Below are 18,462 nucleotides of genomic sequence, written 5' to 3' on the forward strand. Positions count from 1 at the left end.
AAATGAAAATTTGAACGGAATGAACTTATTTATTAATATTTAGTTGGTCCTACTTTTCTATTAATAATCTCTTGAGTTCTTTCCGGAATGTTATCTACATGTCCTTGGCAAAGATCTTTATGAAAGTCATTTCATATTTCATCAACTCGTTCCCAAAACACATCCATGTTCTTTGCTCTATATTCGTAATAGTTGAATTTCAACTTCAATTGATGTCCTACGTGCTCGATTGAATTTAAGTCGGGGATCTAAGCTGGCCAATAGTTAACATAGCTCTCTTGGTGACTACATAACTAGGCTATTGTAGATTATGCCTTATGCTTTGTGTTATTATCATGCTAAAACTAAATGTTGGACCAGTCCAAATTGTACTACTTCATAGTATCACGAAGCGTAGTGTTCAAAATATGCTGGTAAACACCCGAGTTCAAGTTTCCATCGTAAATTTAGCAAGCATATCCTGGTCCTTCAGAGATTATACAACCCCAGGGCATCATTTTGCTAGCTCCATGATTGATTGCAAAATCCAGGTCATGATATTGAAGAAGGTCACTTGGCCGTTTCCAATAGGGATCAGCATCATCAAAGCCCTATACGCTGAGCTTGGTCTCATTAAAGTACACTGTTTGCTGTCAGTCACTCATTGCCTAATCCTGATGCTCCTTGACCCGTTCTAACTGATGCTACGTATGCGTTTTTGTCTGAAATGGCTTCTTTTTTTCTATCAGAAAATGGAACTCCATTGATTTCAGTACGCTAATTTCTGACTGGTATGAGATATCGTAGCCAAATCCAACTGGCTCCCGGTATACCTCTTTGGAAGTCTTTAGAACCCTTTGCATGACTTTTCTTTTGATTAACCGCTTCGTCACTTTGGAGACTAATGTAGGTCTATCACCTGTGCTCACTGTCCTACTTCAAAACAACGTTATAAAGTATCTACTAACAGTTGATTCATGTAATCCAGTCTCCTTAGCAATATCATACTTTGATGTGGATCCGGTTAATGTCTGTGATTTATCCAAGAATAAAAAGGAACAAGAGAGGACGAGACTCGATAAAGAGATTGTTTTATTTAATAAGAAAATTGTACTCTATTTATACTTTTCATACACGGATAATATTTCATGTCATGGATTAATAATTAATGAGTATGATATAGCTGATGACAAATAGATAAGGGTTACGTGTTCTTCTATTATTATATTTGTCATTGAATACTCGTATATGATTGACTGCGGCTGACTGTGATTTAGTTCCTGGATTTAATATAGTTTAACCGTGCAATTACGCAGCATCTTATCCTTAATGAAGATTATCCGAATTAACCTGTAGCTTGTCTATTGGATACATTTACATGTAGCTTATTAATACTGTTTTCATATCGAGTTATGAATGATGGATACATCATTGCCCCCTTCCAGGTTGGAACAACCGATGAACATCATGAATAACGAAGAGTACATGGATTATATCTAATATGATTGCTTAGGCTGTTCATATTAAAGACGTAAGTGTAGAGAAAAGAGAGAGCATGCTCTTCTGGTATATAATCGATAAAAACCCATAAAAACCTGTTTAGGAAAAAAAGTAATGGGAAAAGACCATATTCAGCTCGTTACTTTGTCTTGCTTCTTTTGTTAAGATTATTAGTCTTGGTTGGCAAATTAGTATGAGATGAGCGTTTACGTTTGCCAATGTTATTATTGACGTTACGTCTTGCCCAGTACTGTTCTATCATACTCATGTCATCAAAACTTGAGGCAGGTTCCCAGGTATCATATTCTGGAGGATAACCTTTCCATCTTACTAGGTATTTATAATTGCTAGTGTTATTTCCTTTATGTTGGATAATTGCCTGCACATCGTACTGTTGTTGGTCAGCGCGATTATTAACAACGTTGTCTGTAGAGATAAGTTTGATGTGCGAAGTAGGTACGTCGCGCGATAATAATGCACCTGTTTTATCCGTCAAAATGTAGCTACCATTTTTTGTGACTCCATGTACGACAAAGGGCCCCTCGTACCTTGGGTCAGTTTTACTATTTCTATTCACATTTTTTATCATAACTTCGCTATTAGTAGGAAATTGTTGATGTACAATGCGGTGTTTCTTTGTAAAATACTCGTTGTCAATTCTTTGAGTAGTCATAATACGGTTACGTATAGCAGGGATTACTATGTTGTTCATATTGTCTAGTTTATTTTCTAGTGCTTTAGCATATTGCTGACTAGAGTTAGGTATTGAGGATTGTGTATTAGAATAATCCTGGAATTCATTTGGTTGCCTATTATACATAAGCACGAATGGTCTGGAATGATGTAATCTAGAATATTTACAATTCATAGCATATTGAATACTAGGAAGGAAAAGATTCCACTCGTCCTTCTTGCCTTGTAATCTTTTAACAAGAGCTCGTTTGGCTATTCCAACAAACGATTCGTTAGTCGAATTACCCAATGGGTTATAAGGCAGTGAAAGTCTATGGTCAATACCACAGGTTTCCATTAATGAATTAAATATTTCATTAGTGAATTCTGTACCGTTATCTGAACTAAGTTTTTTGGGCCAACCAAAAGTGCAAAAGATATCTCTAAGTTCATTAGCTATAGATACTGCAGTTTTATCCATTAATGGTCTTAGAATTGTAAATCTTGTAAAAAGATCAACTAGAACTAAAATGAAATTGTGTCCTTCTGTTGATGTAACGTTCAGGGTACCAAGGTCAATACAGACGTGATCAAAAGGACCATCTGGTAGAATACTACGGGGAGGGTGATACCCGTGTTTGCCAATATTAAATTGTTGACATTCAGGACAATTGGATACGAGCTGTAATGCATCTTTTTTAATATTAATCCAGTGCAAATTATCATTGTGGATTGTCTTTACAATAGCATCAGCCCCAAAGTGTCCAAGTAGATGTGCCTTTAATAATAGGTTATGACGTTCTTCTTCTGGTGGTGTCATGTAGTCTACTAGTTGTACAGCTCTTTGTTTTATATTTGTACTGTTTTCTGTAGTACGTTTGTTCTGTGACTTTGTAATTTTATTTTTTATGGAAAGTTGCTGAGGATTACTATCTCCCCCCAGTCTTTTTTCCGTATAGTCTGAAAAAAGACGAGAAAGTGAATCCGGCAACACATTTTCAATTCCTGGACGATGGATTACTCTGAATGTATAGTTGAAAATAGTTTCGAACCAATTCAGCATCATGGGATTAGGAATGTTTTGTGTGCCAAGATAAACCAAACTTTTATGATCAGTATACAGCGTGAAATGAGATCCATACAACCACTTGTGAAATCTTTCAAAAAGATAACAGATGGCTAACAGCTCTCGTTTAGTTGTCGAGTAGTTCATTTCTGACTTCGACAGTGCTCTTGCTGCGAATCCAATATAGCGAGTTTTATCGTCGATAATTTGATAAAGTACACCGCCAATTCCTGTGTTGCTAGCATCTGTAGCTAGCTGTAATTCATGACGCATGTCAGGTATAGACAAAACAGGAGCATTAGATAAGGCTGTCTGTATATTTCGAAAAGCCTGTAGATATTTGTCAGTCCAAATGTGTTCCAATGAACCTTCATTACGTAGTTTATCTAACGGTGCGGTCATGGTAGAGAAATTTGGGAGATGACTTCGAAAATAATTAGCGAGACCTAGAAAGCGTTGTATATCTTTTCCAGTCTTTGGTATTGGCCACGCTAAAGCGTTTGCAACCTTTCTGCTATCCAGTGAGAGACTATTGTGGCTAATAGTGAAGCCCAGGATGTTTACAGAAGTTTGCATAAAATGACATTTATCAACGTTAAGAATGAATTTAGCTGATGTAAGTCGTTCGATGACCGTAGTTACGCATTTGATATGTTCCTCAATATCGGGTCCAGTACCGATAGTTAAATCATCAATGAAACATGTTACGTATGGCAAGTCATGTAAGAGAGTAGTTAGCACACGCTGGAAGTGATTTGGTATGGGGGTCAAACCGAATGGTGCTCTACAGAATTGATATTGTTGACCGTTAAATGTGAAAGCTGTGAGTGCTCTATGCTCTTCAGCTAGAGGTAGACGATGAAAAGCTTGTTTGAGGTCAAGTACTGTGAATAGCGTAGCAGCACTCATTTTTTGATGCAACTCAGCTATCAATGGTAATTGAAAGCGGTCGGTACGATCTTTAATGAGTATTGCATTGATATGTCTGGGGTCTATACATACCCGTATATCGTCACTATAATTACCATTAGCGTCCTTCTTACGTACAGTCAACAAAGGAGAGTTAAATGCAGTATTAGGAGGGGCTATTTCAATCACGCCATCTGCTAACCATTTATCAACCTGTTCTTGTACTTTAGGCTGGATTGACAGTGCAATAGGATACTGTCGTCTATAAGTCGTTTTACCTGGCTCAGTTTCCAAGCGAACTATCGCTTCAGGTAGAGGACATGCAGATGTGCTAGGGATCTTAGCATTAGCGCTCAAATATGGCTGTAATGCGTCCATAAGTTGTTCACGCTGTTGGTGAGTGCCAGCGGGTGACTTGTTAGGTTTGATAGGTGAAGGGTCTATTGGATCAGGTATTGTAGAGATATTAGGACTATCCCACGTAACAGCTAAACCTGTCAAGTTAATGTTTAACTTAGGCATAAGATCTGTACCAATACAAATAGGTATATCTTTATCAAACTTAAAAATTTCAAATTTATGCAAGACATTGATTCCGTTATAAAATACTTTTATTTGATCTGTAATAGCAGTTCTAGGTACCAAGGTATTCAAACTAGCTAATTGTAATTTTCCTGAAACAGGAAAAGTTCTAACGTTTATAATTTTTGCTAGGTCAGGAGAGATCGTAGAAGTATTACACCCAGTATCAACCAAAGCCCAAGTGCGGACATTTTCTATAGTGATGGGTACAAAAAAGGAATCAGTACGTTTGTTATTAAAACTGTGAAGTTTTGTATTAAACGGTTGCAACTTACATAGTGATGAGTAGTAGTGGATGTCCTTGACGGCTTCATCGTCAAGATCCTGTTCTTCATCGTGGTCTTGTTGGTTGGCAGGGTTGTACTTAGAAGCTTTTGTACCCATTGGTACATCTTCACTGCCAGTCAACTGAAGTGAGCGGAATGCTCGGGTTATGGTAGGTGCAGTAGAGGAGGAGGAGGCAGAACCAGCGGAAAGAGGTTGATTCCTTTTAGGGCAAACATTTAAATGCTCCCTAGTAAAAGGAGCGTTGCACTTAAAGCAACGCTTACTAAACGTCTCTTTGTTCATGCTGCCAGTTATACCCAGTTCCTGAGCCTTCTTACAACGATCAGTTGTGTGGTTGCACTTTCCATGGATAACACAAGTCCTTCCATCCGTACGGTGGTTTCTTTTATGAATACCACTGGGAGGGTTCAACCCGTTGACTTGAGAGGGTTGGTTATTGAACTTTCTGGTTGACGTATTGGGCAAGGTCTGTTGTTTCGTATGAAACTTTCTTGCGATACTTGAAAGGAGGTTGATATCATTTTTTGCCTCCTGGTCCAGACTGACGATGGCCATATTGACATGATTTTGGAGGCTGCCAGGAAGGGAGTTCACGAACAAGATAGCCAAAAAATCATCAGCTACGGGTGTGGCTTCACGCTTGAGCTTCAAGAAGCGGTCGGTGTATTTTTCCACAGATTCATCAGGTTGCATGCTGATGGTTAACAGCTCTCTTGAGGCGTGAGCTTGAGCCTCAGTGGATTCGATGCCGTATTTCAAGGTTAATTGCTCCTTGAATGTGGCCCAAGATAAGTTCTTCTTTACCCGTAATTCATCATACCATGAACGCTGGGGATGGGTAAGTGAGAAAGGGATGAGGCGCTGCCAATGCACCTGTACATCCAAACGATACGCAAAGAGGATGTCCTCAAAACGTCGGATACACTCAGCAATGTCTTTATAGACAGGCAAGGCCGAGTTCTCCACATTACCAGTATATTGAAACAAAGGTAAGTTTTGAGGGACTACCGTGGGTTGACTGTTAGAACCGTTAATGGCAGAGCCATTGGTCTGTATAGCCAAGTTATTAGCCAGTTTTGCTTGCAGGTCCAACAGGGAGGCCAAGATGGGGACTGGTGGTGATCACGAGAAAGGTTAGCCAGTTGCTTTCCCGTAAGCTCTTGACTAGTAATAGCCGCAGCAACTTGCTCAACCTGTTTCGTCAAAGTCTGAATGGTAGCCGTTAAATTACGACCACCTAAGACCTGAGAAGGTGGTGCTGCGCCACTGATCTTGACACCAGCAAGTGGGGAAATGGGTGCCCCGACTTCTACTTTGTCGTATTTACCCCATTAAATACTTATTATTCGTATGAGATTACTCAAATCTTATATAAAAAATAACAAGTACTGAATACATAATATTATATATTACATATTCTCTAAGACTCATTTACAATATTAACCATATACAATATTTATATTATTCAAGTTCAATACTAAAATTGACCTTGAGCACACTTCGGTCCCTGAATAATTTTATTTCCTATATAAAGGCGTAGTTTGATTAAATGGGTTCTCTCTCTCGTCTTGAAATCTAATAAAGAGGTTACATAGAGACTCATTCACTAGTTTTCAAGTACTATCTCCTTTTAATTCTCAAATTTTTATCTGCAAATATCTCATACTTCTTCCATCTCTATGTCTTCTGTATTAGAAATGGGCGAACCATGACTAGAGAGTTCCACCCCATTAACCATGGTAGATTTTTCAAGTCGAGGACCAATGAAAGCTGGATCACTTTCAGAAAAAAGAATTTCTTCGTTGGAAGCCAAAAGGTTAGAGTTGATAGACATGTTTGAGAATAGTGTAGTAGTAATAGAGTAAAGAGAATTCGTCAAAAAAAATGATTTATCCAAGAATAAAAAGGAACAAGAGAGGACGAGACTCGATAAAGAGATTGTTTTATTTAATAAGAAAATTGTACTCTATTTATACTTTTCATACACGGATAATATTTCATGTCATGGATTAATAATTAATGAGTATGATATAGCTGATGACAAATAGATAAGGGTTACGTGTTCTTCTATTGTTATATTTGTCATTGAATACTCGTATATGATTGACTGCGGCTGACTGTGATTTAGTTCCTGGATTTAATATAGTTTAACCGTGCAATTACGCAGCATCTTATCCTTAATGAAGATTATCCGAATTAACCTGTAGCTTGTCTATTGGATACATTTACATGTAGCTTATTAATACTGTTTTCATATCGAGTTATGAATGATGGATACATCAGTCTGTTTGAGATCGTTTGCTTTCTCCTCTGACAGTCATTTATGCATGCAATTGATGAGAGGGTAAAAAAGAGAAATAATTTAAATAAGGGAATATAAAATTTAAAATAAAGGAATTGTAAGCGCTTTTATATACTGACATCATTCTAATCATGTCAAGAATGTGAAAAATTATGATAGCAACCGGTTGGGTCGTATTAAAATTCGTCATTTAAAACATATGTGAACAAGTAAAAAATGTCGGATGTTCATAATACTACCTTTAGCGATCTCAAATTCCACCAATAACCATTGCCCATATCCGATAATCGACGAATAAATGCACTTTCTATTGAGGTACAAACAGTCAAGGTTTGAGATAGTTTGGTGCAGTACCCATGGACAACCAGCTGTAAAACCTGAATTTTGCAATTCCTTGCAGCAGTTTTGTGACCTACTGTAAAAGAAGAAGCAATGATAATCCTGGGAAAGAGATTTTATAAAGACCATTTAAAACATTAAGAAAGCAACAAATACGATTTTACTAAAGTATAAGTACCATTAGAACAGGAGTGAAATATATATAATATTAAGAACTTACCTTTTATAAAAAAGAGAAGAAAAAGAAAGAAAAAAGAAAAGTACTTTTTTTTGTAGCCTTATTTTTTTACCAGTGTTACACTTATTCACTGTCTGAACATATAAGTCAAAAACTGTTGCTTTTCATGTAGTTTACATTTAATGATATCCCAAAAGATAACTTATACATTGCTTGAACAAGTTTTATTACTCGAGTGCTATAGCTTCAACATGGAGAGTATTATTTTTTTCTTTTTTTTTTTTTTATTTTAGGTTAAAAAAAATTCGGTCTTAACGGACTACAGCAGTAAAACAGGTTTTTTTTTCTCCCTGGTTTTGTTTCATGGAACACATTAGATGCTCAAGGTACAAAAGATAAAAAAGAAAGCTCAAGTTCTGGTCAAATGTAAGTTTATAAAAAAAAATAATAGCAACCAAGTCTAATGTCGGTTTCTTTTTTTTTTCTTACATTAGGAATTCCTAATGGCACACATTCGGATGACGAACATGAACCTCATGAGCAAAGTTGTTCTTTCCAATACGATAAAACTATAAGAATATCAAACTTATATTGTTGTTTATTGCTGAAAAGTTATTTTTGATAAAGAAAGTTGCCATTGCTAACATCTCTAATGACTAATGGCTAATGGCAAATTACACCCATGTGCAAACATAAAGTAAGTAATGAACGAGAATAAGCTTAAAAACATATATTCTTTTACAATATTTGGCATAAAAAATAATAAAGCAATATATTTATTTGATAAACAAAAAAGTTTTGTATGTATTTGTTAATTATAACTGCCTTGTAACAAAATGTTAGCAGAGCTTCTTTATTTTATTATTATTTTATAATGTAAAGACATTTACATTTCTATAAAGTATATTTGTTGTTAAATTATTGTTTTCATTTGAATAATGAACTTTCTATTGCTAGACTCTTTTTTTTTTTTTTTTTACTTTGTCTTTTTTTACTTAGCTTTTTTTTACCAGGTCTTTTTTTTTACCAGGTCTTTTTTTTTTCCCAAACACGACTATTTTGTTACGTTCTGTAATACGTTTGTAATGACCTAAGCTAAAAACCACAGACTGCCTTCCTAATATGTATTCTTCTGAGCAAAATAATCCGAAAGTACTTTTGATTTCCGCTTTTTGCCCTCAAAAATAAAAAAAAGAAGATATCGGTCTTTCAACGATAGAGGGGAACAGGCTTTCCAAAAAAAATATTATCTGTAAAAAAAACAGACACTTTTTTAAAACATGAATAACTCTATGAATACTTACCCTACAAAAAAAACAGAAATACTGTTCAATTTCTTCATTTTTTTCGCACCTAAATCTTTTTTCAAAATTAAAAAAGGTGCAATACAGCAAGATATAATGTTCTCTCATAAAAAATTATAAAACCTACGAATCTATGATTGTTAGGTCTGTTAAAATTCTACGTCAAAGCTACTACATTATTTGTAGTGCGTTTATCCGAACTAACAAAGTTGGTGTAACAATCAGAAACACGAAAGAAAGTGTCGGAGGGATGGCCGAGTTGGTCTAAGGCGACACGTTAAGGTCGTGTTCTCTTCGGAGGCGTGGGTTCGAATCCCACTCCCTTCATATTCTTAAACGTCTATTATTTCTTTTGGTGTGGTTGTGTCACGTCTTTTGCTGTAGTGTAACAGTGGTCTCTTTTTGGACGAAGTACGAAACAACTCCGACATGGATTGTTAAAATAACTTAAGTTATTTTAACAACCATCGTCAAAGAAATAACAATGTAACACTGTAGTGTGACGAAGCAAATAATAATATTGATGCCAATGATGACTGCGTCTTGTGAATTCCTATACTGAATCAATTCAAATTTTTTTGAACCTTATTCAAAATTTGAACCTTATTTTAAAAATCAAATCTTATTTCAAAAGTCAAACCTTATTTTAAAAATCAAATCTTATTTCAAAAGTCAAACCTTACTTCAAAAATCAAATCTTATTTCAAAAGTCGAACCTTACTTCAAAAATGAAACCTTATTTTCTTTTGTCTATACAATAGACAAGTTTTTATTTCTATTTTACTTCACTTATCTTAACTTCTCTTTGTTATATTATTTTTATATAACCAATAAATCAAGTATTTTTATCTCTGAATCTGTTGGTATAACACTCTTAAAACACAAGCAAGACAAGTCCCTTGAAGCAAATTATCTTCATTGTAAACATTTTCAAACCTTTTATTAAACTACTACAAGCAAGTCTGATCTACTTAACAAGATCTGGTGGTCACTCATAACAAGCGAATCCATTATCAATACTTTAACTCAAGTCTTATTTTTTTTATTCTTTTTATCAACTTTATTCTATTTCAAAACCATAAAACTCTTACAAGCCATTAAAGGAAGGAAAATTACATTTGGTGGTCACTACGAGGGAAATAAATTAACCAATCAAGAAATTAAATCAAATCAAGAAATCTATCGAACTAATCAAAAGGACTTAATCAAAATCGAATCAACAATATCAAAACACTTACTATCAACAATGGCAACGACAGAACCTATCGCGTTGGTGCAAAGCAGCAACCAAATTCAAGGATACCGTCCTAAACTAATCGAATTCTATGGCTATGAAGGCGAGGACTTTCGCCATTTTCAAGAGCTACTGGATTCCTACCTTATACTCAGCAACACACATAGTGATAACCGCAAACTCGCTATTCTCAAATCTCAATTACGTAGAGCTGCTAAAGTCTACTTTGAAAAAACTATACTCAAGGATCGTCCACAAGTGACCTACGATGAAGCTATGGAACTTTTGAAAAGTCATTACATTACTCCTGAGTTAATTCAGAATTACGAATTGGAATTCAATGATATGATCCAAGGAGAACAAGAACACCCTCAAATATTCCTTTCAAGATTACGTGAAGCTGCTGACTTGGCTAATATCACTAGCGAAGCCGTAATCGAAAGCCGCTTTCGCGCAGGTTTATTAAGGGATATCAAACAATTTTGTATACAAAGTAGTGCTAGAACATTTCAAGATTGGTTAAACCACGCAGAAGGTTGGTGGAACGCAAACCGTCCACGCAAGATCGCAATGGTTGACAACCCATTCATACCAAGAAATGTAAATCACGCACTCATATATCATGATGATGGTGTCTATCATCAGCGATACCCGACAAATGATCATAACATTGAACTGATTGACGCAAACGAAGGTCCTGCTCAAGTAATCCCAATCTCTAGCTTACATCCTTACGGAATGGTTAACACTGTAATACCTAACCCTCAGATTGTAAGTGGGCCCAACCAGTTATCAACATTGGAAATTACTCGTAATAATTATCATGCCCAAAATTACCCATATCAAGTTCAAAGGAACAATGGAGCATATCATAGCCAACATAATAATCAACAGGATTTGGTTAATCTTATTCAACAAACCATCCGAAATGAATTGGGTAACCAACAACAGTATCAAAATCCGGTTAGAAATTACAATCGTCGTAATCGCTACAATGATAATCATCAGAATCAACACCAAAATGGCAATAACGGTTATAATACTAACGACCACAACAATAATATGTATAATAACAATGGTTACCAACGTAACGATAATAATTACGGAAGACAAGACTATAGCAATCAAGGACGAAACAGAAATAATTTCAATAATCAAACTTATCGCACGCAACAAAACAGGCCACCCACGCAACAGCCTCAAACACAACAATCTAACCAGCCAAAAAACTAGTTGGTTCGGTTGCTTTCAAAAATGAAAGTAATGGTCAATCGAACAACCAAGAATATAACAAATCCATTAATAATCAGTCCCATAACCTCAATGCACTTCTCACACAAAACGAAACTTATTTACCAGCCTTTACTCACGATTTGTATGCAGCTGTAAGACCAGAATACCCACCTGAAGTCACTACAAGCATCCCATATGAAAAACCAAGCAAAAATACACGAGAAAGGGTCAGAAGGTCAACCACTAAAGCCAAAGGTAAAGTAAATGATGCTGTTTCTACACAACCTATCATTACGCATCAACCCATAAGCACACAACAACCATTGGTTCCACACCAGCCTGTTGTCACACGTCAACCCGAAGCTATGGAAACAGAACAAATAACGCAAACTAGCAGAACGGTCAAGAAGCCAAAAAGAAAAACAAGGGCACCTCCATTAAAATATGACATTGTGTCGGATGTTTTAAATAAAAAAGCAGATATAACTGTTGGAGACCTTATGGTCGCAGCACCTAAGTTGCGAAGAAACATGGCTGCAGCTTGTCGTCCCGTACGAATCCCCGTTGAAGTCACTAATCCAGGAGAAACTATGGCTGTTATAGAAGATGAAGATATAAACACCACAGCAGTATACTCTAAAGTTAATATTGGAGATAAATTTATCAAGGCTTTAATCGATTGCGGTGCAGCAAAAACATGCATGTCTAAAGCCCTCGCTGACACACTTGGCTTATATATTGATGCTGCCTCTGAAAGTATATTTACTCTAGGAAATGGAACCAAACAGCCTGCTTTAGGAATTATATATGACGTACCTATATGTGTCAAGGACAACATGATCATCCCATGTACTGTAGAAGTTTTACCCTCTTGTCCCAATCCACTTATTATTGGCAATAATTGGTTAAATAGAGCCAAAGCCAAAATTGACTTCAATAGCTCGACATTAAAGGTGGCATATAAAAACAAGAAAGCTGAATTAGAAATATCTTTTTTAAGAAAAAATACAACATTGCCGAAAGTCTCAAGCTATACTCAGAAGTATGAACACCCTATCAGCCTCACCAACTCAAAGGAAACCAAGCATGTACGTTTTGAAGCAGAAACTCAAGATGATGACGATAGCACAGATCAAGATGAAGAATCTGAAGAGAGCTCAGACGAATCGGTAGAAGAAGAATTAGAAGATGAAGAAGATGAATCACTTCTACTATTGGAAAACGATAAAGATGATGACATAAAAATATTAAATCAAGGAAATGATATGCTACTGAAAGCTCCTTCACATGGATTAACTATAGCAACAAATACTTCAAAAACAATATGGGTCAGGAAGTCGAAGAATGAATTGAAAAACATGATATACAATTTGGAAATAACGAATCTTAAAGTAATGGATGCCATGGGATATTTTGACTCTTGCTTAAACCTGGTCACAAATCGTAAAAGCATAGAGATACGAATATACAATCGATCATCAAATGATATACTATTGGACCCTGACGAAGAAATCGGCATTATTGAAAAGATCAATCCACAGGAAGACTCCATAATACAAGCATATAATGTTGACACAAATCCTCACTTATGTGTAATGGAAATGTCTGAATCAAATAATACAGAAAAGAATGAAGAAGGCATGCTGCTAGAATCAGACAAATATAAGAAACTTGAAATCGGAGAAATAAGTCAAGATATTAAACGAGGTTTACAGAAGTTACTAAAGAAGTACGAGAGTATATTTGACTGGGATAATAACACAATTGGATACACAAACTTGATAAAACATAAGATCACGATAAAAGAAGATACTATGCCTATAAGTCATCGACCTTATCGTATGAGTCCTATCGAGACTGAACATCTGCAAAAAGAATTAGATAAATATTGTAAATTGGGTGTAATTGCTCCATCAAATAGTCCCTGGGCAGCCCCTGTGATATTAGTTAAAAAGAAGAATGGCGAATACAGAATGGTGATAGATTATAGAAAGTTAAATGCAGTAACAAAGAAAGACGCTTATCCCTTACCTCGTATTGATGATTTGCTGGATACATTAGGCAAGGCGAAAGTATTCTCAGCTTTGGATATGCGAGCTGGATTTCATCAAGTGCCCCTGGAAGAGGATAGCAAAGAACTAACAGCTTTCACAACAAAGTTTGGTACATATCATTATAACACACTGCCAATGGGTCTTGTAAATTCCCCAGCAACCTTTCAACGACTAATAGATTTATGTTTTCGACCTCTTATCAACAAATGCTTAGTCGCTTACATTGACGATCTAAACGTATATTCTCTCAATTATCAAGATCATTTGCAACATTTAGAACAAGTGTTTCAATGCATCCAAGTTGCAAATCTCAAACTAAATCCGGAAAAGTGTTTCTTTTTCAAGGACCATCTCAAGTTTCTTGGATATATTGTTACCAAAGAAGGATTACAAACAGACCCCAGTAAAATTCAAAAAATAGTCGAATATCCACAACCAAGAACAATTAAACAAGTCCGAGGGTTCCTTGGAATAGCATCCTACTACAGACGTTTTATTAAAAACTTTGCGGCTATTGCGAGACCACTGCATGATCAAACGAAAACTACAAAGAAAATCCCTTGGACAAGTTTAACTACTGAATCATTTGAAACGTTAAAGAAATTACTTACCACTGCTCCTATTTTGTCAAGACCTGATTTCAACAAACCATTTATACTAGTAACCGACGCATCCAAATTAGGACTTGGTGCCATATTAACCCAATTGGATGAAAATGGTCATGAACACCCAATTGTTTATGCAAGTCGAGGCCTCAAGTCTACTGAATCGAATTACGCTCCTACTAAATTAGAATGTTTGGCAGTCATATGGGCAGTAAAGTTATTCCGACCCTATCTACTAGGAAAGAAGTTTACTGTGATTACCGATCACTCAGCTCTAAATGGGTTATTAAAGACGCCAAACCCCACTGGAATAATCGCCAGATGGATTACTATCTTATCAGAATATGAATTCGAGGTAAAGTATCGACCTGGAAGAGTCAACGAAAGCGCCGACTTCCTATCTCGACTTGGATACTAGAAAACTCAACACTTACAACTAATTAACAACTTGTATATATATATATATATATTATCAACTTTATATTTTTATCAAACTACATGGCGGCAGGGAGGGGTAGTTGAAACAAACATTCAAAAAAAAAAAAAAAAAAACCCCATTAAAAAACAGTACAAAATCAAACCAAGCAAAAAAAAAAAAAAAAAAAAAAATATTTCCCACTTCAACAAAAATCCTGAAACAATAAGATTGCAAAAATTCAAAACAGTAACACAGAATAGTAACACATCAAAAATGGAACAGCGAAAAATCGACCAGATGGCAACATATTTGCAAACTATGCAAATTCCAGAAGATGAAACAAGAAGTTTACAAAAATTCCTCATTAGGGAATCCCCTAATTTCACTTTGTACAAAGATACATTATACAGATACAATACAGGGAATGGAACTATACGAAAGGTTCTCAACAAGCAAGAAGCGCAAGAAATGATGAATGCGTATCATCAACACCCTCTAGGTGGACATTTAGCATACAATAATACCTTACATAAAATTGCAACTCGGTACTATTGGGACAATATGGCGAAGGATATACTTGAATACGTTAGGACATGCTCTAGATGTCAAGTCTTTGGAAAAAAATCATTGAAGGAAGAACTTTATCCTGTTCCAGTCTCCATAAAGCCTTTTGATAGAGTAGCGTTAGATGTGAAACATGTACAAACATCAAGATCAGGACACCGGTACATTGTCGCAGCAATTGATTACCTCACAAAATATGTCGAAGCAAGGCCATTACGATTTCAGACTTCCTCAGAAATTGCTCTATTTCTATACGAAGATGTAATTTGCAGACATGGATGTCCAACCATCATGGTCACAGATAATGGAAAACCATTTCTAAGTGGTCTAGTACGCAAAGTTTGCCAAGCCTATTCTATTATTCACAAGACTACAACACCGTACAATCCACAAAGTAATGGCTTGATTGAACGATTCAATCGAACACTTGGTCAGATTTTACAAAAACGATCAGACACTGAAAAGGAAGATTGGGATCTCTACCTACCAGCTACCCTATTTGCATATCGTTCAATTAAGCAAGCTACAACAAAGCAATCGCCATTTTTCTTGATGTACGGCTATGAACCAAAAACGCCATTTGATATAGACAACCGAATATTTGAGAAAAGCTCTCACAAATTTGAAACAGTGTTATGGCACAGGACAACTCACCAGATCCATAACCTTAACTGGGTACGTGAGCAATCAGCACAGGCCATTAAGCAAACTCAGGCTGCTCAAAAGAAAGCTATAGAGAACAAGATTCTAGACGAACGGAAAGAACTGAAGCCTCCTTTCAGACTCGGTGATATGGTTCTCCTGTACAAAGATTACATGTCTACATCCTGGTCTGGAAAGCTACAAGACAAATGGGAAGGTCCTTACATCATTCAAAACAATTTGGGAAAAGGAACTTATCATATTAAAAATACAAATCCAAACGACACCCGGATAAGAAGAGTTCATGGGAATAGACTGAAACCGTACGTTATACCAAATACAATGTGGAACGCTGAAAACGAGAGAAATGTTTCAAGTTTGGTTCTGGACAAAGAAACGAATGAATTGTTTCAGTAAAGGCGAAATCACACACAACAAAAAAAAAAAAAATAAAACAAATAATGAAACAAAAAGTTACACAACAATTTCTCAACAATATATATATCGACCTTATTATCAAAAAAAAAATTATATCAAGCAGTTAACTATTAGGATATGGACCAAACACAATATCTCAGAGAACAAGCTAAACTTACCGTTGAAAAAATGGTGAAGGATATTCAAGAAGGTGATGGCAATACCGCTGAATATATCAAGTGGTTATTACAAGATTATTTTAAACCTTTGTACGTTGCAAAAGGAGCAAATGGTCTTACGGAAGGACTAGAGATGTATATTGGCTTCATGGAGAATGAAGAAGGCTTAGAGAACTTCGAGTTCCTTATTGAAGAAGAAGCTACAACCAAAAAGGACTACATCGATAAACTAGTATTAAAAATCCAACAAGAAGTGGACAAAGAAGAGTTCGATAATATGATTGCGGACCCAATGAACAATGAAATGCCTATCGAATATGGAGTAAACTACAATGAAGAAATACTTACAGAACTTGAAAACTGGTCTTGGGAAACACCTGACATGAGGTCCATTGTCACACTTTATGAAGAAAACATTAAAGAAGAGTTTGAGCTGTTGAAACATTATCAAAAGGATCAAGAAAAAATTGAACATCTAAAAAACCACGTATTAAACAGGCTGGCTTCGACAATTGTGGATTGGAGTCATATCAAATTTGAACAACCCAGGAATAATGAAAGAAGCGTCCAAATTTATGCTTCATCTAGGAACGAGGCTTTGAGGTTCTTGCTAAATGGATACACAGTTCACAATTCCCTACACAAAAAAATTAAAAAATTGGACAAATGGGGAAAGATCTCAGTGCTCGAGGACGACCAAACCGTTGTGGCGGGCATCTGTGACGAAGCAAATAATAATATTGATGCCAATGATGACTGCGTCTTGTGAATTCCTATACTGAATCAATTCAAATTTTTTTGAACCTTATTCAATATTTGAACCTTATTTTAAAAATCAAATCTTATTTCAAAAGTCAAACCTTATTTTAAAAATCAAATCTTATTTCAAAAGTCAAACCTTACTTCAAAAATCAAATCTTATTTCAAAAGTCGAACCTTACTTCAAAAATGAAACCTTATTTTCTTTTGTCTATATAATAGACAAGTTTTTATTTCTATTTTACTTCACTTATCTTAACTTCTCTTTGTTATATTATTTTTATATAAATAACCAATAAATCAAGTATTTTTATCTCTGAATCTGTTGGTATAACACTCTTAAAACACAAGCAAGACAAGTCCCTTGAAGCAAATTATCTTCATTGTAAACATTTTCAAACCTTTTATTAAACTACTACAAGCAAGTCTGATCTACTTAACAAGATCTGGTGGTCACTCATAACAAGCGAATCCATTATCAATACTTTAACTCAAGTCTTATTTTTTTTTTATTCTTTTTATCAACTTTATTCTATTTCAAAACCATAAAACTCTTACAAGCCATTAAAGGAAGGAAAATTACATTTGGTGGTCACTACGAGGGAAATAAATTAACAAATCAAGAAATTAAATCAAATCAAGAAATCTATCGAACTAATCAAAAGAACTTAATCAAAATCGAATCAACAATATCAAAACACTTACTATCAACAATGGCAACGACAGAACCTATCGCGTTGGTGCAAAGCAGCAACCAAATTCAAGGATACCGTCCTAAACTAATCGAATTCTATGGCTATGAAGGCGAGGACTTTCGCCATTTTCAAGAGCTACTGGATTCCTACCTTATACTCAGCAACACACATAGTGATAACCGCAAACTCGCTATTCTCAAATCTCAATTACGTAGAGCTGCTAAAGTCTACTTTGAAAAAACTATACTCAAGGATCGTCCACAAGTGACCTACGATGAAGCTATGGAACTTTTGAAAAGTCATTACATTACTCCTGAGTTAATTCAGAATTACGAATTGGAATTCAATGATATGATCCAAGGAGAACAAGAACACCCTCAAATATTCCTTTCAAGATTACGTGAAGCTGCTGACTTGGCTAATATCACTAGCGAAGCCGTAATCGAAAGTGTTGTATCCACACAACTAATAAAGTGAACATTCATGGATAAACTTGGATACTACAGAATTATAGTCTAACCAGATCTCTATTAATAAACGTGA

At 35.6% G+C, this 18,462-nt stretch overlaps 5 protein-coding genes and 1 non-coding gene across 6 annotated transcripts; 4 read left to right on the plus strand and 2 right to left on the minus strand.

The window, feature by feature from the left end:
• Nucleotides 1-1,618: 1,618 nt before the first annotated feature.
• RO3G_03098 (uncharacterized protein) lies at nt 1,619-5,689 on the minus strand (the record flags this gene model as incomplete). The annotated part of the gene is made up of 3 exons (XM_067657689.1): nt 1,619-2,178; nt 2,341-4,143; nt 4,243-5,689. 3 exons carry the CDS (start codon nt 5,687-5,689, stop codon nt 1,619-1,621), a joined length of 3,810 nt encoding a protein of 1,269 aa, XP_067513790.1.
• Nucleotides 5,690-6,457: 768 nt separating this feature from the next.
• Nucleotides 6,458-6,830, minus strand: RO3G_03099 (uncharacterized protein; the record flags this gene model as incomplete). Its single annotated transcript, XM_067657690.1, has 2 exons — nt 6,458-6,520; nt 6,663-6,830. The coding sequence occupies 2 exons, from the start codon at nt 6,828-6,830 to the stop codon at nt 6,458-6,460; spliced, it is 231 nt and encodes a 76-aa protein (XP_067513791.1).
• Nucleotides 6,831-9,363: 2,533 nt separating this feature from the next.
• On the plus strand, nt 9,364-9,446 carry RO3G_19029. Its single transcript has one exon. It is a non-coding gene; the product is annotated as a tRNA-Leu (tRNA).
• A 919-nt stretch (nt 9,447-10,365) lies between these two features.
• RO3G_03100 (uncharacterized protein) lies at nt 10,366-14,663 on the plus strand (the record flags this gene model as incomplete). The annotated part of the gene is made up of 2 exons (XM_067657691.1): nt 10,366-11,440; nt 11,575-14,663. 2 exons carry the CDS (start codon nt 10,366-10,368, stop codon nt 14,661-14,663), a joined length of 4,164 nt encoding a protein of 1,387 aa, XP_067513792.1.
• Nucleotides 14,664-16,424: 1,761 nt separating this feature from the next.
• RO3G_03101 (uncharacterized protein) lies at nt 16,425-17,234 on the plus strand (the record flags this gene model as incomplete). Its single annotated transcript, XM_067657692.1, has 1 exon — nt 16,425-17,234. One exon carries the CDS (start codon nt 16,425-16,427, stop codon nt 17,232-17,234), a length of 810 nt encoding a protein of 269 aa, XP_067513793.1.
• Nucleotides 17,235-17,937: 703 nt separating this feature from the next.
• RO3G_03102 (uncharacterized protein) lies at nt 17,938-18,396 on the plus strand (the record flags this gene model as incomplete). Its single annotated transcript, XM_067657693.1, has 1 exon — nt 17,938-18,396. The coding sequence occupies one exon, from the start codon at nt 17,938-17,940 to the stop codon at nt 18,394-18,396; it is 459 nt and encodes a 152-aa protein (XP_067513794.1).
• Between the last annotated feature and the right edge of the window lie 66 nt (nt 18,397-18,462).

This window comes from Rhizopus delemar, genomic scaffold (assembly GCF_000149305.1).
Source record: "Rhizopus delemar RA 99-880 supercont3.2 genomic scaffold, whole genome shotgun sequence".
In the NCBI taxonomy this organism is placed as follows: Eukaryota; Fungi; Mucoromycota; class Mucoromycetes; order Mucorales; family Rhizopodaceae; genus Rhizopus; species Rhizopus delemar.